The sequence below is a fragment of the Mycothermus thermophilus genome, assembly GCF_041956435.1.
Source record: "Mycothermus thermophilus strain CBS 625.91 unplaced genomic scaffold VTJ04scaffold_3, whole genome shotgun sequence".
In the NCBI taxonomy this organism is placed as follows: Eukaryota; Fungi; Ascomycota; class Sordariomycetes; order Sordariales; family Chaetomiaceae; genus Mycothermus; species Mycothermus thermophilus.
Window position 1 is genome coordinate 3,322,422 of NW_027191429.1, and position 22,287 is coordinate 3,344,708.

At 56.1% G+C, this 22,287-nt stretch overlaps 13 protein-coding genes across 13 annotated transcripts; 3 read left to right on the forward strand and 10 right to left on the reverse strand.

Moving 5' to 3' along the window:
- Positions 1-68: 68 nt before the first annotated feature.
- Positions 69-1,256, reverse strand: VTJ04DRAFT_5368 (uncharacterized protein; the record flags this gene model as incomplete). The annotated part of the gene is made up of 1 exon (XM_069363476.1): positions 69-1,256. The coding sequence occupies one exon, from the start codon at positions 1,254-1,256 to the stop codon at positions 69-71; it is 1,188 nt and encodes a 395-aa protein (XP_069220319.1).
- A 37-nt stretch (positions 1,257-1,293) lies between these two features.
- VTJ04DRAFT_5369 (uncharacterized protein) lies at positions 1,294-1,713 on the reverse strand (the record flags this gene model as incomplete). Its single annotated transcript, XM_069363477.1, has 2 exons — positions 1,294-1,470; positions 1,666-1,713. 2 exons carry the CDS (start codon positions 1,711-1,713, stop codon positions 1,294-1,296), a joined length of 225 nt encoding a protein of 74 aa, XP_069220320.1.
- Positions 1,714-2,175: 462 nt separating this feature from the next.
- Positions 2,176-2,883, reverse strand: VTJ04DRAFT_5370 (uncharacterized protein; the record flags this gene model as incomplete). Its single annotated transcript, XM_069363479.1, has 3 exons — positions 2,176-2,411; positions 2,474-2,742; positions 2,840-2,883. 3 exons carry the CDS (start codon positions 2,881-2,883, stop codon positions 2,176-2,178), a joined length of 549 nt encoding a protein of 182 aa, XP_069220321.1.
- A 940-nt stretch (positions 2,884-3,823) lies between these two features.
- VTJ04DRAFT_5371 (uncharacterized protein) lies at positions 3,824-5,065 on the reverse strand (the record flags this gene model as incomplete). The annotated part of the gene is made up of 5 exons (XM_069363480.1): positions 3,824-3,855; positions 3,921-4,030; positions 4,083-4,330; positions 4,396-4,548; positions 4,631-5,065. 5 exons carry the CDS (start codon positions 5,063-5,065, stop codon positions 3,824-3,826), a joined length of 978 nt encoding a protein of 325 aa, XP_069220322.1.
- Positions 5,066-6,185: 1,120 nt separating this feature from the next.
- On the forward strand, positions 6,186-6,920 carry VTJ04DRAFT_5372 (uncharacterized protein; the record flags this gene model as incomplete). The annotated part of the gene is made up of 1 exon (XM_069363481.1): positions 6,186-6,920. One exon carries the CDS (start codon positions 6,186-6,188, stop codon positions 6,918-6,920), a length of 735 nt encoding a protein of 244 aa, XP_069220323.1.
- A 74-nt stretch (positions 6,921-6,994) lies between these two features.
- Positions 6,995-7,270, reverse strand: VTJ04DRAFT_5373 (uncharacterized protein; the record flags this gene model as incomplete). The annotated part of the gene is made up of 2 exons (XM_069363482.1): positions 6,995-7,080; positions 7,135-7,270. The coding sequence occupies 2 exons, from the start codon at positions 7,268-7,270 to the stop codon at positions 6,995-6,997; spliced, it is 222 nt and encodes a 73-aa protein (XP_069220324.1).
- A 50-nt stretch (positions 7,271-7,320) lies between these two features.
- VTJ04DRAFT_5374 (uncharacterized protein) lies at positions 7,321-8,634 on the reverse strand (the record flags this gene model as incomplete). Its single annotated transcript, XM_069363483.1, has 3 exons — positions 7,321-8,299; positions 8,368-8,399; positions 8,473-8,634. The coding sequence occupies 3 exons, from the start codon at positions 8,632-8,634 to the stop codon at positions 7,321-7,323; spliced, it is 1,173 nt and encodes a 390-aa protein (XP_069220325.1).
- A 65-nt stretch (positions 8,635-8,699) lies between these two features.
- VTJ04DRAFT_5375 (uncharacterized protein) lies at positions 8,700-9,278 on the forward strand (the record flags this gene model as incomplete). Its single annotated transcript, XM_069363484.1, has 1 exon — positions 8,700-9,278. The coding sequence occupies one exon, from the start codon at positions 8,700-8,702 to the stop codon at positions 9,276-9,278; it is 579 nt and encodes a 192-aa protein (XP_069220326.1).
- Positions 9,279-9,875: 597 nt separating this feature from the next.
- On the reverse strand, positions 9,876-13,025 carry VTJ04DRAFT_5376 (uncharacterized protein; the record flags this gene model as incomplete). Its single annotated transcript, XM_069363485.1, has 9 exons — positions 9,876-10,821; positions 10,884-11,701; positions 11,756-11,881; positions 11,938-12,137; positions 12,200-12,390; positions 12,453-12,594; positions 12,665-12,710; positions 12,767-12,790; positions 13,008-13,025. The coding sequence occupies 9 exons, from the start codon at positions 13,023-13,025 to the stop codon at positions 9,876-9,878; spliced, it is 2,511 nt and encodes an 836-aa protein (XP_069220327.1).
- Positions 13,026-14,354: 1,329 nt separating this feature from the next.
- On the reverse strand, positions 14,355-15,609 carry VTJ04DRAFT_5377 (uncharacterized protein; the record flags this gene model as incomplete). Its single annotated transcript, XM_069363486.1, has 2 exons — positions 14,355-15,496; positions 15,558-15,609. The coding sequence occupies 2 exons, from the start codon at positions 15,607-15,609 to the stop codon at positions 14,355-14,357; spliced, it is 1,194 nt and encodes a 397-aa protein (XP_069220328.1).
- A 2,715-nt stretch (positions 15,610-18,324) lies between these two features.
- On the reverse strand, positions 18,325-19,781 carry VTJ04DRAFT_5378 (uncharacterized protein; the record flags this gene model as incomplete). The annotated part of the gene is made up of 3 exons (XM_069363487.1): positions 18,325-19,155; positions 19,211-19,412; positions 19,471-19,781. 3 exons carry the CDS (start codon positions 19,779-19,781, stop codon positions 18,325-18,327), a joined length of 1,344 nt encoding a protein of 447 aa, XP_069220329.1.
- Positions 19,782-20,313: 532 nt separating this feature from the next.
- Positions 20,314-20,630, forward strand: VTJ04DRAFT_5379 (uncharacterized protein; the record flags this gene model as incomplete). The annotated part of the gene is made up of 2 exons (XM_069363488.1): positions 20,314-20,401; positions 20,464-20,630. 2 exons carry the CDS (start codon positions 20,314-20,316, stop codon positions 20,628-20,630), a joined length of 255 nt encoding a protein of 84 aa, XP_069220330.1.
- A 30-nt stretch (positions 20,631-20,660) lies between these two features.
- On the reverse strand, positions 20,661-21,962 carry VTJ04DRAFT_5380 (uncharacterized protein; the record flags this gene model as incomplete). The annotated part of the gene is made up of 2 exons (XM_069363490.1): positions 20,661-21,604; positions 21,659-21,962. 2 exons carry the CDS (start codon positions 21,960-21,962, stop codon positions 20,661-20,663), a joined length of 1,248 nt encoding a protein of 415 aa, XP_069220331.1.
- Between the last annotated feature and the right edge of the window lie 325 nt (positions 21,963-22,287).

A 22,287-nucleotide genomic window follows, 5' to 3' on the forward strand; every position in this document is an offset into this window, starting at 1 on the left:
TGATATGCTGAATCAGTAACCACAGCGCATATGAGCCTGTGGCCGACGTCTTGCCCTCATCACACTTCTCAATCACCCACCACAGCCTCCCTCACCTTCTGTCCCAACACTTCCATGACGTTCCCAAACAGCTCCTCCTCCGCTACCGACCCCTCCTCACTAGCGGGGTACCCGGCAACGCCTCCCATCCTTCCCCTGCAATCCCTGACCGGATCATCCCTGACTAACGCACAAACCATCAAGTCTCCGCGCGCCTGCCCATACTTCGCCCGGATCTCTTCGCGCAGACTCGCCCATGCCTGGCGGGAATGCTCCACCGCGGCCGCGACCGCAGCCGCAAAGTTGTCGGCGGCGGCGCGCGAGCGCGGGTCCGGCCCTACGGGCCCAAACGACCCGTCGAGGAAGATGATGCCCTTATCTTTGCTGAGATCGTGGTGGGTAATCCGGCCCTGGCAAGGGCCCATGCCTCCGTAAGAAACGTCCGGGATGGCGAAGCACCCCGTCGTAAGGTTTCTGGGGATCGAGTCCGGATCGACGGGCTTGTTGCTGCGCAGATCGAGGAAGGGGGCGATGGTGGTCATGCCGAGGCCCGGCGGGTTGGTCACGCTGATCGGTTGGGTGGGGTCATGCCTGTCCACCCAGTTGCTGTGGGCATAAAAGTCCTGGATGCCGTGCAGCGCGCGGCCAAAGCCCTCGATGGCAGAGCATTTTGCGCGCGCGTACGCATCGCTTTGAAGCCCGGGAAACGCGAAAGTGCAGTCGCCGCCGAACCCGGTCGACAGGCGGACCATGTCTTCTCTGACGCGATGGCGGTCGTCGAGGAGACGGTCGACGGCTGTCACGGCCTCGCGGAATCGGCGGCGGAGATGGTCGATGCATTGCTGCAACTTGGCAGTTGCCTCCTCGCGGGTTTGTGGGTAATCGGGTACGTCGAGGAAATCTGCGTCATCGCAGTGCGCGGCGGGGCCTTCGGGGAACGGGTCAAAGTTGTCCGGGGCGCCCACGGCACCGTTCACGCCGGCGCCGGTGATGGCGAGGCCCATGATGGTTACATGGTAACCGGCAAGCTGATCGAGGGAGCGCGGCTCGAAGCAGGTACCATCGGACTTTTCGCCTTCGGGACACTGGAAGGCGAGGCGGGTTATCATCTCGTGTTCGTTGTTCTGCTGGAGGAGGGCGGGGGCATTGATGGTCGCGAATGCGGCGACGGTCCCAGCCCCGGTCAACAGGGCGAGGACGGGGGATATGGAGCGCATTGAGGTGGCTGTTGACGTGGTTGGTGATGCTAATCTGTCAGTGGCGAGATGGAGCAGCGGATCCCTCGGGATCAAGCATCTCGAGACAAAGCCGATAAGGTGTTGAAGATCGAATTGTCGAGGTCAAAGACTCGAAGAGCACTGCTGTTGAAGGCCCAGAGCCATCCGCACCAAAAGGCGCATGGCGCTTTGGGAAGGATTGGGAGTTGAATCCCTAAGTCGGACGTGGCGAGGAATTTGGGTTGACTTTTTTGATGCCAAAGAGGAACTGCCCTGGAATGTTAAAAGCCAGGTTTTTGTCTCAGCTTCACAGGTTGGGTCCGGGGGTGCTGGGGCTTCGGGCAGGTCCGCTGAGTCAACCACCGCGCCCCAGCGCCCCCGGACCGTTGCGAACCCTGGCACACCTCACCATGACATCATCATGCGAATCCAGGATGCAGCCTGGAGGACACGACATGTCGGATACCAGGTCTTATCGGACTCAAAGTTTCCCTGAAGCTCTCCATATTCTTTCGTCATTTATTTTTCATAAACTCGAAAACAGGATTGAAACTCGCCTTGAATATCTTCACAGCTTCTCCCAGTTGACCGATAGCCCTGGCCAGAGCTAGCTAAGGTCCTTAGCAGGTCCGTGCCTTGAGTCCCGAAGCGCGGCTCCATCATGTCAATACCCGACAATGCATCGATGCCACCCGGCTGTCAACCATCCACGTGGAAGCCAAACAAGCGACAGCCTGGGGTTTTGACATGCTCATCTCTCCGATATCTCCTTACCAAAAAGCCAACCCAAAGTTATGTCGTTAGTAATGAAATCTCTGCGTACATATCGCGTCAAATCCTACATATGTTCATTCCACTCGTCGTTAATGTGAAGCCATGAAAAAACCAATGCACTTCATGTCCAAAATCTCCCCGCAATTTACCACCACCTCAGTGGCTTCATCCTCGCCGCTCCGGCGGTGCTCGGCGAAGGGGTGATCACGGTTCCTGTCGTCGTCTCAGCATCGGTCTGATTTGAAGGGATTACATCTTGTGTTGTCGTCTCGGTCCCAGTCGATGTGACCTCAACACCGGATGTCGTCGTCACAGGCACCGTGCTCTCCGTCGTCGGGGTCTCACCATCTGTGGGTGTTGGTGTAATATTCGCACCCGCATCTGTCCGCATCATCAGGATCAAGTCATTACCCCAAGTCGTTTCGTATCCGGCAAGTACTCACCACCACACATATCCGCCTCCGCCGTTAAGACTGTGTAATCCGTCCTGCATCCGTCCGGGCAAGGTCCTTCGCAAGGGTACTCGCGATAGATGGTCGGTACGGCGGTAACTGGGCACGAGTCGCAGCCCGCTGTCACGGTGGCCTGCACGATGCACTGCAGAGTCACGCAGGTCGGGCACACGCTGGTGGTGGACACCACGGCGGCACAGCCAGAGACTGACTCCAGGGTGATGGGTCCTTGGGCAAGTGCTTGACCGGCAAAGGTGATGCTGGAAACAGGTTTGTCAGCAAAGTCAAAGAAGGTTGGCTGCAGAGGCCGCATATTCTGGTCCACGTCTGGGTGGAAGTAATGTCTGCCTGACTTACGCGGACAGCGACGCCATCAGCGTCGTCAAATGTGAGAACTGCATGGTGCCTTTGTATGCGACGCACACCCTGCAGGTATCGATAGTACGGATTCGCTTAATGTCTGGCGAGGTTCTAAATCCTATGCTGTGATCGAATGCAAAGACGTCTGGGAGCAACAAAGGCCGATTGCTTCACTTCTCAAGTATCATTCATAAGCGCCAACGGGGCCACGCTCCCACGTATTTAATCGACAACTCGAGTTGACCGCCTTGAGTTGTTGCACGTCGGTCAAGCCACCGCATACCACAGCCTCTCCCCGTTGGTCAGGCTGTCGACGGTGTGGCGTGGTCTGGAAGGATCGCACGCTGATTCAAGGCACCCCTGAGTTGTGTTGGTGCAAGTGAACTGGGGACGGGAGGTTGACGGACCTCAGATTAATATCGTCAGGGAGAACTGTGTTTACAAGAACATGAGCATGAAAGGTCCATGCGAGCTGGTCTGCTGTCGGCGTCGTGTCAACTACCTTCATAAGAGCCGGTGGGGGACAAAAGCCAAGCCCAAGCAGCGCCATCGGCAGAGCTCTTTCTTGCTTCGGCCAAGCAAAGCAGCAGAGTAACCTCACTGACAGGCGGCTTCGCGGGCTCGGCACCTTCCCGTTTTACCGCATGGTATCAGGACTCGGCGATGCTGGTCTTTCGACCTTCCTCAAACCGTTGGTCATAACTGCACCTGTGCGACATCACATGGAAAATCGCAGAACTCGCTCTTGACAGACTTTGGATAAATGACTAGGGCATAAAAACCAAAACGCCCAAAATAATACATACAGTCGAATCGTCCCAGAACGCTAGGTTGATCGGTCATCGCTGTGCTCACCTATGTGGCTCAACCTAACCTGAGGCAGCGATGTCTGTGTCCACCAGGAATCCGTCATCCAACCCAGCACATCCTTTCCAATCGCCCATCCAAAGTAAGACATCGCCAGCTGGTTGTATCCATCCTTCATGTCAGGAACGTCGGCGGCACGTCAGGACCTAGATTGTCGTTCGTCAGCATAATTCACACTCTGCCATACATGGCCACCTGGATCTCAACTTACCCCAGACATGCAGATTATCTGGTGCGGCCTTGGTGCGGTGCGTTGGCTCCCTCATATCAAGCAAGTCGCCGTCGACGTAGTGCTCCATGATGAACCCGGCAGGGTCGAACCTGTTGTGCGTCAGTCAAGCCACAGCTATATCACCATGGTGAGTTCACCCACCAGTAATCAAAGATCTGGCTACCCATGACGTGCCGTCCAACGCCCCAGCAATTCTTCCACCCGGCTTGCCGGAGCCAGTCGTGGCCAAGGACTTGGGCGTCGAAGTCGTGCGTCTCAAACGACGAGTGGTGAACATGTGGCGCCTTGGGTCCCTCAAAGAAGAAGAAGCAGTGGTGATCCACCAACTCATCACCTCTGTCAAGCCGGAAGAAGACAGTGATGTCGACGTTCTCGTCGTTGTGGACAAGCTGAAACGGTAAGATGTATCAGTAAAGAGGGAACCGGCTATCTGGTGGGAAGCATAGTGGCGTACCTCGCTCGGGAAGAAGTTGAAGTAGGTCGTGTAGAAGGCGTAGCACTTGGCAAAGTTGGTGACGCACATGCCAAAGTGCCCGAGCTTGTGGACGGGTGCTGGGCGTTTCTTGAAGCGCTGATACTGGTTGGGGCCGCGGTTCTTCTCAGTAGGCTGGGAGGGGTTAGCATGTGTGTACATCCAAACTGTGGCATCAACGTTGCCCCTGAAAACTGCTCCTGGCGAAGGAACTTACATAGTTGAACTTCAACAACGGAAACCCCGGGTCCTCCAACGCCACCAGCTCTTGCCCGTGCACCAAGTGGAAAGGGAACCCATCCACGGGATCATAGAAGGTCACCCTCTTGCCGCCGCCGGGGACATCTTTCATCTCGTGTACCTCGGTCGCCTTGCACTCGGGGGGCAAGATCTTAGTAGCTTTGACGAGCTCCTCCTCGGACTCGACGACGAAAGCGGCGCCGCCGAACGCATCCTTGTCCGATGCCGTCAGCGCGAGGACAAAGGGCTCGGTGCCGTACCCGCGGAAGAAGGTCGTTTTGCCGCTCTGCGCTGTCTCGACGAACCCAAAGTCCACGGCGAAGCGTTTGGCGGACTCGATGTCCTTGTGCTCATACCAGACGTGCGCGATACGCACGAGCCGGATCTTGTCGACCGGGGCGTCGGCGGTCATGGTTGAGGTGGCAGATCTCTACACAATGTAGTGTTTCAACAATTGGGAGGTGGATGTGTGGCGAAAGGGGCGGGCGTATCACTGGGCCAAGGGTAGAGAGACGTTGATGATGTTCGTTGCTCAATGTTGGGTGTGAGCAAGAGACGTAATCACCCAAGAGGCACCAACAACCTCGGTCGCCATCTTAAACCTGCCTTCACCTTGTGCACCTACTCTCAGCGAACACGGGGATTACATCTGGAGTCCGTCTCCTGTAGGGGAGTTCGGGCCAGAGCGACTTGTTCCGCGGGGGAAACTGTGGGGTAAGGCCGGCGAGGGGCAGGCCGGACAAGGATGGCTGCTTGTTCGGGAGGCACAAGGCTGTCATCTGGGTGGTGAAAACAACGGCAGTTGGTGCGACCTCCGCGAGAGGTGAGCCAGCAGCGGCGATCGGTTCAACCGCTCGGGAGCCGGATAATACGACCAGAAGCCGCCATCAAATCATTAACAGTCTGGGTATTGCCAGATTGCAGCCAATAAGGAAAGCGGTTTACACTGCCAGTCATTCTATGTAGAACGGCGCATGGAGAGCGCGGATAGGATTCATCATGATGAAGCAGTAATGTCCGGAGTACTAGATAGTGTGCCCTGACTCAAATCTCTCCGGCGAGCCCTGGGAGAGATGAAGCGAAGGGCGGATGGCACCCGCAGCGCGATCTGACAACGCAGTGATCAATACCTACAGAAGCCCTGTTTTGTGGGTTGCACTTTTTGTCTTTTTCTTTCTTCTTTTTTTCGTCTTTCCATTTTTTCTTTCTCATTTTATTCTTATTCTTCTTTTTTCCCTTTTTTATTTTTTCTTTCATGTTTATTTAGAGACTTGGGGACGAGATGGTAATAGCGAGACGAGAGAAGACGAGAGAGCAATACCAACCAGGATCAGACCCTAACCCTGCGTTTCCGGGTCTCGGCACCAGGCTCCCAGCCCTGCCAGAAGCCGCATCCTCAACCATCCCAACCCAAGCACAACAAAAGACACAAAGCTCGGCCGGACCTCACCCACCCGGAAACCCGCATCGGACCGTCCCGTGACGAACCGGCGGTGTCCTCCCGAATCCACCACCCACGACCCATCCCAACCATGGCCAAAGGCAAAAAACTAAAAACCCCAGGCACCGACGGGGTTCCCTCCCCTGTCAGCCCTTCAACCCCTCCCCCTCCCTCGTGGCTTCTCGACGCCCTGCCCCTCCCGCGCCTCATCGTTTTCGATCTCGACTACACCCTCTGGCCGTTCTACTCCGACATCCACATCTCCCCGCCCGTCCGGCCCGTCCAGCCTTCTCAATCCTCCTCCTCCTCCTCTTCCGGTTCCTCCGGCGTCGTCACCACCCTCTCGGACCGCAACGGCGAGCTCTTCTCCCTCTACCCGGACGCGCCCGCCATCATTCGCCTCCTTGCCGCCCTGCCCGGGATCCGGATAGCTGTCGCAAGCAAATCGCCCGTCGGCGACCTCTGCAGAGAGGTTTTGAAGCAGCTCCGCCTGCCTCCCACCCTGCCTCAAAACTGGGCGGAGGCGGTGGAGGAGTACAACGAGTCCACCAATGCCGGCAGCAGCAGCAAGAACGCGCCAAAGAGGGTCATTGATGCGTTCGATGCGGGGTTAGAGATCTACGAGACGAGCAAGCTCCGGCACTTTGAGGTTTTGGCGAGGAGGACGGGGATTGCGTATACCGACATGTTGTTTTTTGACGACGAGAGGCCGAACTTGGAGGTGGAGACTTTGGGCGTGACGATGAGGCTCATCAGGGATGGATTGACGTGGGAGGAGATGGCAAAGGGGATTGAGCAGTGGAGGGGGAACCAGGGAGTTGTGTGAGGAAGAGACAATACTACACGGGCTGAGGTAGTTTGCGAGAGGGAGAGATACCCTTGGTATGGGAGTTTCAGGAGTTATGGATAGACCATGGGTCTCGTTGGGTAATGCCATGACTGGAAGCCAGTTTCGATGACATTGTTAATGTATGGAATGGGGCAGTCTGATATTGAGAATGTTCAAACGACGATATATCCACAGATCCATGCCTATGCACATCCAACCACCCATGCCAGCTCGGTCGCTATGAAGTCAAAATAACGAACCCACGAGAACGCCAGAATAGAGTGTGAAAGCACGCCCACCAACGAACGCCATCCAAATGTGCCGGTAAATACCCAACCCCCTCTCATAGATACCCAACCACGGATTCACATGGCTCCTCCCGTACTCTCTCCATCGGTCAAGCCGAAACTGTCGCCGTCTTGACCTCCTGCGGCGGCTGGACACCGGCGCCGACGGCCACCTTTTCATCCATCTCCCGGGTCACATTATCCTCCGAAATGGTCAATGCCTCAATCCCATCCACAACCGGTTGGGTTGGGGCAGGTGCCACAGGCTGCGGAATCGGCTCGTTCACGCCATTTTCCTTGACCCCATTGGTAGCCGACATCGCCGTCTCCTGGCCAACGCCGGCTTCCTGCCCTTTACCCTCCCAAGCCAAAATCGGCACCGTACACACCCTCACCCTCCTCTCCTTGCCATCCTTGCTGCCGACAGCCATGCAGACCATCCGCTTCCCATCCCCCTCGGGCACCCAATAGGCCGGACCCTCGGGGAAGTCGGTAAACCCGTTTTCCCACGAGAGCGCCTCCTTGATCTTGGGATCGAGGTTAGGCCGGTCAAAAAACTCAAAGTCGAGCTCCCCGCCGTACGCCTTGGGGATGTTCCTCGGCTCGATGAACTGCTCCAGGACGGGCTTGACCTCGTTAGGACTCAGGATAAAAATCTTGCTGACCGTCACGGGGTCGAACCACCGCTTGATCCATCCCCAGACGGTGCCGAAGAAGTAGGGCGCGCCGATGATGAAGATGCGGTCCAGCGTCTCTGGGTAGTGCGCTGTCGCCAGCGTGCTGGCGGCCTGCATGTGGCTCTTGAGGTTCCAGAACATGCGCAGCGACACGTTGGAGACGTCGACAATGTTGGTGCTCAGCGTGATGGGGGTGCCCGCGTCGACGTGCGGGCGGTCGCGCATGGCGGTGCAGAGGGGTTGGGCGAAGCGCGTGAGATTTTCGTAGAGCGCAAAGAGACGCAGCAGCCGCTGCGGTGTGGAGCCGTCGGTTTGCGCTTTGCTGACTGTTGTTGTTTCGGCACGCTTCTCGTAGTTGGACACAGTTTTGGAGTCCAGGTGGCGGATTTGGAAGAGGTAGACGGGAATGCCTCTGAGGTTGTGGTTAGTTGAACCTGCTCGGCAGAAAGGGGGTTATGCGAGGGGATGGGATGAGCGAACCTCTTATCCCGTCGTCCTGTCCATTGCGGATACTGGGTGCAAAATCCAATTAGCATGGACCCAAACCCAAACGCATCCCTTGCCTTAATATCCAAATCAACCTACCAAACGCCTGCACTCCTCATACGCATCTAAATCGATGGTGTCATAGAGCACGTCGAGCTGGTTCCGGCGCCGCCACTCCTCCGTATCGCGGAACTGGACATAGGCGTCTTGGACGGACCATCTCCTTGCGCGCAGGTACCGTCTGGTGGACTTCGTCAGCATAGCCCAAAACCCAGGATATCGAGAGCCCTGAAATGACAAGAGACGTACAATAAGGTAGCATCATCATGGCTCGCCGGCTTCCCGTCCGCCGGCGGGGTGTACAGCCCCTTCTCCTTCAAAAACCCCTTGAACTCCACAAAGCTCTTCTGCTCGTCCGGCGTCAGGTACCCCAAGTGGCCGTGCGGATATCCGATATCGTGGCCGCCCACGGAGGTGACACGCTCGAGGTCAAGGCCGGGCATCTTGTATGTACTCGTCCTTTCGGTGCCTTGTCTGTATATCGGTGGCTGTTTCGTCGGGCGTGCAGCGCTTGGCACTTGGTTCGTCTTTCAACGCTCGCCAGACCCGGTTCCTCGTTGAGAGATACCGTCGCTGTCGCCGTTGTTCAAGGTGTTGAAGAGATAAAAACTCGACGACGCTGGCCTACAACTCCGTCTTCGTCTCCGCAACAGCTCAGCGCCAGGCAGACAGTTAAAGTCGGGCGGCACAGACAGGAGGGATGGGTGCGGGGCGCAGTGAAGGAACAGCGCGGAACGCAAAGGCGGCCGTTATCTAAGTCGGCGCTCGGTGTTCCGTGGCTTGGGTGGCTGCAGGTACGTAACGAGGTAACGTCGTGCCGTCCTCGGCCAGAGACATGCCCTTGAGAAGAGATCACAAAACAAAACACAAATTTGTTTGTCAAACAAAGCGTACAAAAAGGATGCGGTACCAGGAGGTTGAAGTTGTGAGAGCGACAAGAACAGCCTTGCCCGCTTATAAGCTCTTACATCACCCTGGTCAGACGGCCACTTTTTTCTTCATCGGACTTCGCATCGGGCTCATTCGCCGATCCGAAGAACCCGAAGCCTCCATCCTGGCTTCCATGATGACACAACCATGCTCCATCTGGCACGGGCCGCCCGATGTAAGCCAAGATACTGCCGGGAGTTATGATTGGCCTGTTCAAGGGACGATGGCGGCGGCCCGGACACAGCGCAAGGTCCAGCCCCGCCAGCGCGGGGTTGGTTCGCTCTTGGGATGAACTATGGAAAGCAGAGCGATGCGGATACGTCATCCGAACACCAACTGTGACAAGAAACACCCTGGAAAACATGATATGGTGCCTGGTTGGACATGCTCATGACCACTCACCACCACCGCCTCTACCGCCATCCTGACATAGCAAGGCTCAGTTCTTTTACTCTCCATACATCCCAGGAACACCAACACGTCACCACTTGTTCTACCGTTCTAGCCATCTCTTACTCATCATCCTCCTCCTCTTCATCGTCGTCCTCTTCCTCCTCACCCTCCTCTTCCTCCTCCTCCGCCTCCTTTGGCCCCTCCTTCTCCAACCTCAACCACTCCTCCCACTCAGGGAACAAGTCCTCATCCTCCCCGGGCATGCCAAGCGCCTTCGCAACACGACCCTTCTTCTGCTTTTCCAGGCTTTCCTTCCACTGCTTAACCAGCCCAGGAGCAAGGCTAGGCTTGTAAGTCTGGGCAAACAGGACCGCCTCTGCCAGCCGTCCCGTCTTGACCAGCACGTCGATACAGCCCTCGACATCGCCCAGAGACCACTTGCAGGTGAAGGCCACGTTGTGCGCTCCGGCCTCGGTCGCCTGTTCCGCCAGCTTGGCCAAGCCCTCCCGATCATTCGTCGAGGTGTACACCAGCAGAAGGGATCCCAAGTCCTTGGCGCGGACGAAGCATTCCGTGGCGAGAGGAACATCCCAGGCCGCAAGGCCAGCATCGCCGAGAGTCTTCCACTTGTGATCGGCATCAGCCTCGCGGGCGAGCTCGATGGCGATGTCGAGGCGGTTGAGTGCCAGAGCGAGGTCGAACTTGTGCTCCGGGTCGGTAGCGACTTCAAGCGCAAGCTCCTTGTGGCCCTGACCCTCGAGGAAACGGGCGATCTTGTTGAGTTGGTCTTGGGGAATGCTTGGCAAGAGCTCTGCGGCCGCCTCCATCTCCTCGCGCAAGACGAGGGTCTGGTACTCGAGAACGGGGAGGGAGAGAGCAAAGGACGTGACCGAGAGGTCCTTGTCCGTGAGGTAGATGCGGCTATCACGCTGCAGGTAGCCCAGGATGTACATGGGCTTGTCAAAGTGAGCCACGGTGTAAGTCTGGTCGCCCACCAGGTAGTTGAGCCGGTTAGTGCCATTGGTGTAGATCAACACATCGCCCAGCCACTCAGCGGACCGAATGCTACGAAAGCGTTAGTCAGGAGCAAGATCCCTGGACGCGAAGGGACGCAGTTTTGAACCCACCTTTCGTTGATATCCGTGACTACATCGAACGCCGCCTCAACGCCATCCTCCTCGACCTGGCCGGCCTGAACCGCCTCATTGTATGCATCGCGCGAGAAACGCAGGATGTAAGTGGTGTCCTCGCAAGCGAGGGCGACCAACTCGCCGCTGTCGCTCCAGTACACCTGCTTGGGTTCGACCTCGATGCGACGCACCAGGCCGCCGGTCTGCCAGTCGTAGAAGCTAATGCCACCCTGTCCCTTGACGCCGAGAAGCACGCCGCCCGTGAGACCGTCAGCCGCAAACGGCACATCAAGCCCACCCTTCTTCTCCTGGAAGTTCTTGAACACCTTGATGCTGGTGGGCGATTCGCGGATAGCGTAGTCATTAGAGTTCTCCTTGGACGCCCAAACAAAGTCGAGGGCCTGTCCGAAGGCCTTGTTGCGCCAAGCGAGGGCGGTGTAGATGATGTACTCGCCATCGCCGCAAATGGCAGCAAAGCGACCGTTGGGCGAGTGGATGAGGGTTTGGGGGTACACCTCAGCATTACCCAGTTCCTTGGTCGCCAGCGTGATGGGCTCGTTGTCTTTGGTGGCCTCGCCGCCCTTGATCACAGCCGACAGCACCTCATTATGGCGCGCCCAGATGATCTTTCCGGAACCATCCATGGACACAGCCGGCTCCTCCCGACCAAGCTTGATCACGACTGAGCCGTCATCAAAACCGATAGCAATATCCTGCTTGCCCTTCTGGTACGCAACGCACCACGCCCGCTCAAGACCGTAATTGAGCGACTGCTCGAAGCGGTATGTATTGGCGTTCCATATCCTCACGGTGCCCTGTTCATGTTAGTCCGAGGTTCCTGTTCTCCTTTGCTTAGCCCAAAAACCTACGTCTTCTGAGCCCGAAACGATGATGGGCAGCTCGGGGTGATAGCACGCGAACGAGACATTGTTGGTGTGACCTTCTAGGGTGGCGATCAAGCTCTTGGTTGTGTAATCCCATACTTTTACCGTGCGCTGACGAAACAGTTAGCAACTGGCAATTCCAGAATCAGATAGGCCATGCGTCTTACGTCGTCTGATGTGGTGAGCAAGTACGGCTTGTCGCTGTGGGGGTAGTAGTCAACATGGTTGACACCCTTGGTCTCATGGGCCTCAAGCTGGAAGTTGGGGGTTGACGAGCCCAAGCTCCAGATCTTGACAGTCCTATCGAGGCAGGCAGAGGCGAAGGTGTTGGTGTCCTTGGGGTTGATGGCGAGCGACATGACATAGTCTAGTGCCGAAAAAAATCAGCAATGGTATCAAGATGAAAGTCAAACCGTGGCTGCCACGTACGTGAATTGCCCTCGAACACGCGGACATTCTTCCACCCCTTCTCCCAATCCCAGAGCTTAATCGTCATGTCATCGCTGGCGGTGAGGACGAAAGGTAGTGTCGGGTGAACGGCGATGGCGCGAATGTAGTCGGGATGGGCCTCAAAAGACGTAATCTTCTCGCTCGTGTTGTAGTTGTAGACGCGAATTTGACTAGTCAGGAGGTTAGCCTCAAGTCGGTCCCGAGGCTCGCGGAGTCTGAAAGATTCACGTACAAATCATCCGACCCGCAGATAATCCAGTTCTTCCGGGCAATGAAGCGGCCGGCGCGGACGGGGACGTCAGTGAGCTCGAAGGTCTTGACAATTTGCTGCGTCTCGTAGGACCAAATGTAGACATGGCCGCTATAGAGTGTTGCTGGTACAGTGTCAGCAGCGTGATTGGGAGGTCCTGTCAGTGAAGACTGAGGAAAAGGTTCGCAACGCACTCAAGATCCATGGCTCGGTCGGGTGGAAGTCGATGCCTTTGACCCGCTATTCAGCAGCTGTCAGCAGGGCGGTTCAGTCGGCGGGGTGGCAGAGAGGCATACCTCAGAGCGGGCAAAGAGCTGGCGCTGTAGGAGGGGATGTTTGTTAGCAACTAACACAATGGCACAAACTAAAGGTAATTTGATGGGATATAGCATGGGGATGTCGCGCAGCCGTCGCCAGACAAGTCTCATTCCCGAGCACAGCGGTGCACGAGTTCGCCGCCAGTCCTGGGTTCGGATACCCAACGGTCACGTCCATCCCCCCAAAATGCCAGCAACACAGGGAAATTGCCCAACATGCCTTGACATCCAGCCTCATCTTGACGAGAGAGACTTCGTTTCCAAAGAGGCGAGCGGCTTCCTTGACGTTGGTCGTTGGTCAGGTCGGGTGGGGTGGTAGGCTGCACGAGTCGTGGAGGGGAAAGGGGCGAAGGAAACTCGGCGGAGCAGTCCGTCTTTCGATGGGTTGGAAAGTCGCTGTGACAAGGGGTCGTGTTGGGAAGTTGAGCGCCAAATTGGAACACTGCGGCGCTGTCGACCCTCAACGTCGTCGAAATTCGAAACTTCAACGAGCGAGGGAGTCGGCAAGTATGTTGAGGTGCCGGCCACGTTTCGAGGTCCACGCCGCCGGTCAATTTCGCCAATGTGGTCAATCCGTTGCAGCCAAGGAGGTGGGATAGGTGGATTAAGTAAGTCTTGGCATTCATGCCTTAGGCAGAATATCTTGGCTGGGCCTGAAGCCTTGGCGAGGCCCACATTGACACTGCCATCTTGAGATTTAGACCTCCCCAAACACATGACGCAAACCTTATTACACAGCAAGAGGGGCTTCCACAGGACTCACAGAAATTCCTTGCCCTAGGTGGCCAGAAGAGCGTTCCTTGCAAAAATTCAAATGTATTTCCCATTCTGGAATTTTATCGTCAGGATATCCATTTTAGGTAATTCAGGGAGGATTTCAGGGCCAAGGCGCCTGAGTTGAGGAACAACTCGCAACGGGATGCCCTCCACGGATACAGCTCCGGGTTCTGACGCCGGCCTTCCATGGGCCTATCTTCCACCGACTCTCTTTCCAGACAGCTCTTTTCTAGACTAGGGCACTCCTCTTGTCGAGACTTCCGAGGCTGCCAGACTGAACCACTTGAATCCGTGAATGGACCCCGGTCCTGACTTCAAGACCATCTCCTAGGTTCCTTCAATGAATTGAATGTTGTTTCCCAGTTGCCTGCATGCGAAACACTAGAGTGTGATGGATTATCACGTACCATGTTCAATCCCTCGTAATAGATTGCATCCACTTTGTGTTTGTAGCAGGCCAAAAAGCTCAAGTCATCGGGTATGCTCTCTGTAAACTTGGCACACAATCTTGAGTCCAGTATTGTCTTAACCTTTCATTCCTTTCTATCCGACTCTATTCCTTCAGACTTTTATGCGTTGATTAGCGAAGCCTGGGGACCTTCCTCTTGACCAAGACATGCATCAACGCTCAATCCGCGGAGCCATCTGCAACGTGCACAAAACCCAGTTAAATGTCAACCATATGGCGCCGCTGTCTACCTCCATCCTATCCTTGATCAAAAACCCATATCCAAAACTTCACGCTCCAAACCATCTCTCTAGCAACGAAGCAAGAGCCCAAGAATGCCACTTAATTAGCCACCATATCAGCTTGGACGCGCCTGACCACCTCCACCACAGCCGGGAACAGCATATCTGAAGGACTGAGCCCACACACCCGTTGGACCACCTCCTCGGGACCATGAGCCCCCATGATCTCAGCGAGCCGGAATGACTCCTCATCTCCTTCGACTCGCTGGAAACGGAAAGCCATTTCTGCCGCATCCAACAGTCCCCGGAAGTCGGCACCCATCTGAGCCAAGTCGGCCGCAGGACCAATGAACCTTTCCTTCCTGCCCAACTTCCGCAGCGGAGCGCGACCTACCCGCTCCACTGCGTCTTCTAGGAACGGATTTGCGATACGGCGGACGATCTTCTCCACGTACGCATGCTGTTCGTGCACGGGGATTCCATGCTTGTGCGTGATCAGGAGGGCTGTCTCTTTTAGCGCGCGACGGACTTCGGCACGGATATCGCGATCCTGCAGAGCGTCATAGACCGTCGCCTTCCGCCGGACATAGCCGTGGTACGCGGCCGTCGCATGCGCCGTGTTCAGGGTGAATAGCTTGCGCTCAATGAAGGGCTCGAGGTTGTCAACCCAGCGGACACCCTCGATAGGCGGCGGGGCGTGGTCTGAGAATGGGGTGCGGTCGATCACCCACTCATAGAACTTCTCTACCCGAACGTCAAGACTGCGACTGCGGTCCTGGGTGGGCACAATGCGATCGGCAATTGAGTTCGCGAATCGCGCCCTCCGCTCGTAGCCATCCAGACGCGCCGGGTCTGTGTTTTCGGGAGACTTAATGAAGGAAGCGAGGGTGTCGGTCGCACCAAAGGCATTTTCACAGGCAATAACGGCCAGGGGCGTCAACTGCTCGGACCTGGCGTCAATGCCCTTGGCGATGAACGGTGCGATCTGCTCGAGGACGTGTGGTAGAACGGCACATGTCACCAGGTCTGCAGTGGCAATTTCCCGGATAAGGTCCTCTTCGTGGGTCTCCGAATTGATGGCACGGTAGTTGGTGACGACTGTCTCGGATGTGCCGTCTTGTCCCACCTCGATGACTCGGTAGCTCTTTTGCGTATTGAGACGGTTGATTGTTTTGTTGTTTACCTCCGTAAACACGATCTCGTAGCCCGAGTTGTAAAGGAGCCAAGCAACGAGGCCGCTTCCTGAGCCAATGTTAGTTCCAAAATGCGCATAAGGATGGGATACAAGGTTAATTGAACTTACCAATCTTGCCTGCACCGAAGTGGACGGCCTTCTTGGGTGTGTTCCTTGACATATTGACAAAAAACTTGGTGCCAACCGGGACCCTCTTGTGCTGAAGGAAATGATTTGAACAACGGTGGAAGTGATTCTAACCAAAACGTTCAATTAAGATTTGGGAGGAGGAACTATCATTGACGTATATGCGATCCAAAATGGGCGAAGATGAAGGCTTTTAAATCATGGAACAAAGAATCTGCCACGGGACAGGGTACAGATTCCGAAGCAGGATATCCTACCGACGAGAAGACGTAATCGTCGGTGACATCACGGCGGGGACTTGAGGTCCCGTCGGGAGCAGGAATTGCCTTTGTGACACCGCGGGGGACGCTGATACCATTTTCCTTATCGTGGGAACTGGTACACTAGATGAGTGGATTTTTCTCGGGGTTCCTCGAGACGAGGTCGGTGGTCCTGCGATCGGCGGCGGGTATCGGACGACAGGGGTTGCTGTGATGGGGGCGCCGAGACGGAAGCGGAGGCGGGTGGGTCCCGGCGGCAATAGCACCGGCCCACCGGCCGCTCCAAAGTTGGTTAAGCCCGCACCGCCATCTGCAAGTCGACAACATCAAATCCTTCTGGCGACGTCTCGAGGGGTCTTATTTGTCGTCGACAGACATGGGAATGTCGGGTGTTTGTCCCGAACCGCGTCAGGTTTCGCCCACCGGTGGGGCGCAATGACAGGTGTTTCAAACTCATTCTCTCCCCGGCGGCTTGGCCCTCAAGCGGGCACGGATGAGAGGGGCCAAAGCGAAAGGTTTCTGCAACAAGCCGGACTTGGCCTTGGTCTCAACGTCCATTGTTTCTTTGGATCCCTTCAACCCTAGCCGAGAATTCCAAAAACGCTCTCACATGGATAAGTTGATAGTGGATGTACCTGGTAGGCATACTGGACCTTACGCCGACCCTCTTAAAGAAACCTCCACTATAAACCCAGCGAAAGCATGTGTGTATGTATGTATGTCTATACATCGGCACCTAAGCGCTTCGGAGCCACCGCAACACTCCCATACTTGAGCAACTACGTTCCTTAGCATTTCCTTTTTCTTTTCACTCTTTTACTCGCCTTTTCTTTCTTTTTGCCTTTTCTATTTTTCTTTTTGTCGGGTTTTCTCCCTCCTTTTTTGTTTCTCATTTTCCCATTCTTTTCCCCGGATCGAGTAACCCTACGACATGCCGGGGAACACTAAGACGGCCCCCACTATTTGGGTCAGTCAGAGTGTGTAGATTGAAATACTTTCTAATATTTTGCCAGCGCCAATTGACCCCCATGGTTTAACTCAAGATGGCGACTTCCATACCCCGGCTCATAGGACCTCGCAGGCCATCCCTTGTCCGATAACTGGGGCATGAGGAATCACTCCTTCTCAACGGTCCCACATTCTAAACGTTTTAAGTCCCTCGGTTCTTCAAACTATATCCGCCATCAAGACCTTGGCTGACGTCACTCCTTACCTAAAGTTTGGAGTACACTTCCTTCTTTGCTGAAGATCGACATAACACAACGTCGGGTTTTTATGGGACACGGTCTGCGGTATTATGCACGTACACTGCATTACGCCTTTCTCGGCAGTCACATTATGTACCTAGGTAGTCATGTTGGTACCTGGTGCTCAACATTAATATTTACCCAGCATTCCAAGACTGGCACCCGGGGAACCGACCCTTCTTCCGTACAGATAATAATACAACGAACGAAGCTACACGCCATCAGTATCGCTTGTCCTATCCAGTCTGTCAAGCTCGAGGTAAATTTGTACTGGAAAGACCACCGCTGAACACAAGGCTGCCCGTCTGTTTGTCTCACACTAGCTTCGGACCATAGGTCGACGCATGGCTTGGGTGGTACCCCCCAGAGTTGTAGAGGTACATGCCTCACCCCTGAGTAAACAACCTCTCCACCTCATTCTCGTGTGTCTTTATTCACCCGTGCTAAGCAACCCTCAACCCCCATGAATCCTAGTCGCCGAGGAGGCCAAGCCGTCCATTCCATCAATCATACGCTCTCCCGAGGAGCATGCATCTTGTCCCTCGGCGCGGGTGTCCCTAATCGACAGGTCTCTACTGCAACCCCACGCCCAATATTCAATATGACATCATATATGGCCTCACCGCTATTATAAAGGAAAACAAACCCTACATGTTACATTGTTTGGTCCCCACACATCCGAGCATACAACCCTCTCCGTGTTAACCGTCAAGCCAATCAAGCCGGAGGTTGAGGCATTAGTCGGACCGGGCGTTTCGCCAAAATGAAAGTCCCTGTGGCGGAGGCCTCCGGGGACGACTGCCGGGCCCGGTACCTGCCGAACCGGAGTTGACGAGGCCCATCCGGCAGGATACATTCGGGCTCGGACATTCGGGGATGTCGGGACCTGACGGAATGCCACGGCCCCAGGCCGTAGGTACGCCCTGTGAAGTGTCCAGGGGGAGGGTGTGAACCTAGAGAACACACAGACTAGTGGCCGTGAGAAACGGGAATAGGGGTATTCCGCGGAGATGATGCAACCATGGGGCAAGTACTGCTCTCCAAAATTCGTTACCTGCTCTATTACTGGATAAACACAGCCTTAAAAAGGTGAGGTTAGTTCTACCAGACGATAATAGCGACAGTACTACAGGAGGTACTACACCGCACAGATTTCTATTACCCAACCGTGACCCAAACCAGCAGTCTTCACAAAGGTACCCAAGGCCCAAGCGCCTAACTCCTAACCCTACCCATCCTCACTCACCCTCCCCTGCTCGATGCCGACCTCACCGTACCCATCGCCATCCCCCCCGGCCCAACCTCCACCCCTTCCTTCCTCCTCTTCCACGACCGCATGCCCACGACAACAAACACGATCCCGTTCCAAAACCCGCGCAGCGACCCCGTGATGCCCACCATCAAATGCAGCGGGTAGCTGAAGAAGTCTGGGTTGACAAAGATTGCCACGCGGTTCGTTGACGGGCACACCCACACGAGCAGCAGCGCGAAAAAGAAGAAGAGGGGCATGAGGATGTACTGCCGGAACGAAAGGGGCGAACCAGAGGGAGCCGACGGCGGGGCAGCGGAGGCGTGCGCCGTCACCGAGGCGGAAGGCAGCTCGTTGAGCGTATGCCGATGGCTGTGGCTGATGCTGATGCTCACTCGCCGAGTCGGGGCGTCGAGTTTGTACGATTTGCGTTTGTCCGTCGTCGAGCTGGAGCTAGGGGATTCGACCCAGGAGGTGACGCCCAGTCTGCGCTCGTCGTCGTCGTCGACGTAGTAGTCGGTGCTGTCGGCATCGTTGGTGTCGCGCCGCTGGACGTAGTCGCCGGTGCTGGAGTTGGCACAAGAGTCTGAGTGAGGTGGTGGAGGTTGACTGGCCCGGGTATTTGGGGCGTGTATGCCGATCGTGTCGTCTAGGTTGCCGCCGGAGCTGCTGCGACTGATGGATCGCAGGATGCGGCGGCGGCGGGCGATCTCGATGCCGACTATCAGGTACAGGGTTATGGTGGTGACGATGGAAATCCAGATTGGCACGTAGTAGATGACGATGCGGAAGAGGACCCATTTGGAGCCGATGGCGCACCAGAGCTAAGAAGGTGTAAGTGTTTTGCTGCTGTATGGATGGCTTGGGGGTAACACTGACAGTCACACCACCGTAGAACGGACCCTTTTCCTCGGTACGGATGAACAAGCCGACAAACGCCGGGATGAAGGTGATGAGGGTAATGACGGCAGCGTACTTCCATTCGAGCTTCCGAAGCATCTGAGCATCATAACTGCGGAAAACGATGAGGTAGACATTGATGGCCATGGCTAGCGTCCAGAGCACGTCAGCGACGGGGAACCTGAGGGGCATCAGCATACGACAAACCGCGAGTTGGTAATATTGGACCGTCCACTTACATCTGATTCAGGAACCCCTGGAACTGGCACAACGCGGATGCGTCTCCATCTTTGTACCCGCTAGTCGAGATCATGGTACACACGACATCAAAAGCATTGTACAGCGCGTTAATGACGATAAGACGGTGCATCGGGTTCCGGAAGTGTCGTGACACGGCGAAGGTGGTGAGGATGGTGATGACGCCCAGGGCTGACAGCGTCGAGGCAAACCGGGTCACAAACGTTAACATCCACAGCTCATGGTCGTTGAGCTCGTGTTTCCCGCGTGCCTGAAGCACATGGAAAGCCGTCGTTGTTGCGTGTGCCATCATGGTGGTTTTCGGCGCGTTGAAGCATTCATTCCGTCACCTCGGTTGACGGCGTGTCGAGTCCAAGGCGTCGTCCACCGCCTGGCATCGCCGTCAGTGGCAGAAGAATGCTATGTCTACGGGCATCCTACCCGGCGACAACGACGAGGTGATAGGGCCGATATATTGGGCTACCTATGGGCATGGTGCAATTGGCTGTCATTGATGGCGTGCTGCCGTTGGAACCAGTGGCGCTGTGGCAGGCTCGTGGGGGTACTGCAACCGCATGCTTCATCTTGAGTTGAAGCTGCATGCCTCTCACTACCGCAAATGCCTCGTGGTGTGGGGGGCAGCATAACATGTTACGTGAACGTGCCCGGCGAAACCGGGGGTGCTGTGCAGATGCTGCAGAAAAGAAGAAAAAGGGAGCGGCCTCCTCAGCACATTTATAGGTATTGTCTGCCTTCCATTAAGCCCCTGGATACACCTCTCGTCATCGCCCTGGAAGATCGCGTTTTCGGTTTTGCCGGCACATTTTCGTCAAACCTCTACCAACATGGCCATCCCAATAAAACCACCGCTCCCAGCTGCTTGGTTCCCCCGCGGAATGTACTGTCACCTCCACACAAATCGCAACCTTAACCGTGTGCGGCACGCAAATGAGCTGAACCACAGGACTTGTTTCCTCGTGCAACCTTAAACACAGGCCAGGGACTGTCTGACAAAATGCAAGATGCGTTGGTGCATACCATCGATGTGGCCAACCAGCAACGTGTGACGAAACAGATAAGGAGGGCGACTCTGAACCAGGCACCCGGTATCCAACTTGGATTAACCGACTTCCACATCACATCCGAACGTTGCCGCAGATAACCAACATTTCCGACCACTCCCGACACCCAGCTACACAACCTCCGCCTCAATGATACTCTCCACGGAGTCCGGAGCCTTCCAAATCTTGAGCAATCTCATACCCGCCTTCTCAAGAAGCCCCTTCCACTGCTCCTCCGACCTTTCCGCGGCTGCGAGGCAGGCCATCATGGTGATGTCTGACACGGTCACCCTCGCCAGGGGCTTTTCGTTGGTTACGAAACTCTCATGAATCAGCAACCGCGAATATCCCTTCTCCATGGCGGGCGCCAGAGCTTTCAGAATGGTGAGTGCCGTCTCGTCCGGCCAGTCGTGCAGCACGTTGTGCATGAAGTAGATGCGCGCGCCCCTGGTGGCGTCCGGCTGCGGCTGGAAGAAGTCGTGCGGGCGCACTTGGATGGCCGTTGCCCCGTCCCGGGCGATCTCCTCCTCAACGCCTTTGAGAATGTCGGCTAGATCCTCCAACACGAGACTGTCTTTGGGGATATTGGGATGGCGCGCCAGGAACTTGCGCAAGTCGTGGCCCTTGCCGCCACCGACATCCACCACCAAAGGCGGTTTAGTTGCGGCCTCTCCTGCCGTCTTCGCCTTGGCCACCGCGGCTTCGATGACCGTATCAGTGGGGTAGATGTCGACCCAAGACGAGAGGTTGTACTTGGAATGGCACTCCATAGCGTCGTTGAAATGGGCGGTCAGCGCCGGGTTGGTGCCGACGTAGGCGAACATGTTGGCGTCCTTGCCGCGCCAGTATTGGAAGTTGCAGTCGTTGACGTTGGTCGGGTTGCGGAAGTTTGTGCTCTTGAGATAGCCGGGGAGCGTGTGGAACATGGGGTTGTTGAGCTCGTGGTAGAAGCCCCCGTACAGGCTGGGGAATGCCTTGTCCTCGACGAGCGTCTTTGCCCATGGCGTGCGCGCGTACGTGTCTGGCCCGACTTCGATCACAAGGTGTTGTCCAGCGATGGCCCGCATCAGCCGGCCTGGGGCGGGTTAGCATGCCATGGGGGCGATAGGGAGGTCAACAGAACACATACGGATGAGCACCTCATCGGCCCCAGTCAGCTCGGCTAGACGTGTGCAAGTAATGGGCTCGCCTCCAGCCTCCGCCCATTTGGTGAAGACGCCAGCGTCGATGAGGGCTTTGATACAAGCGTTGATGGCACCGCTAACCCAGACATGGTCCCAGGCAATGTCCCAAGGAGACTGGATTCTGCGGAGGGCTTCAAACACAGCGTCGCGGGCGCGGATCCTCTCAGCCTCGTTGGCGAAAGAAGAAGCGCTGATGCCCTCCAAGCTCGCAATGAGCTGGTCAACCGACACCTTATCTGTCGATCCCATGATAATCAATTAGAAGGGCAGTTCAGCAACCGGATAAAGAAGCAAGTGATGAATCCAGGAACCTGGACCATTTTCTTGCTGCGGCCAGATGCTGGCCTTTTACATGATTGCCGCTCTGGACAATCGCCCTCTCCATCCCCAACCAGCCCCGCGCGGAGGTTGTCAACATGGGTCCCCGTTGGGCTTAGCTCTCGACGTTGTCAGGCCCCTCCGTGATGCTTGGCACGGTGGGTAAACAGGGGCATTGGGGCCATTCACATAGAGGCGCCCGCCAAAAAAGTAGGCCAGGGGCAAACGCTTCAAATCATGAAAAGTACGACCGCGG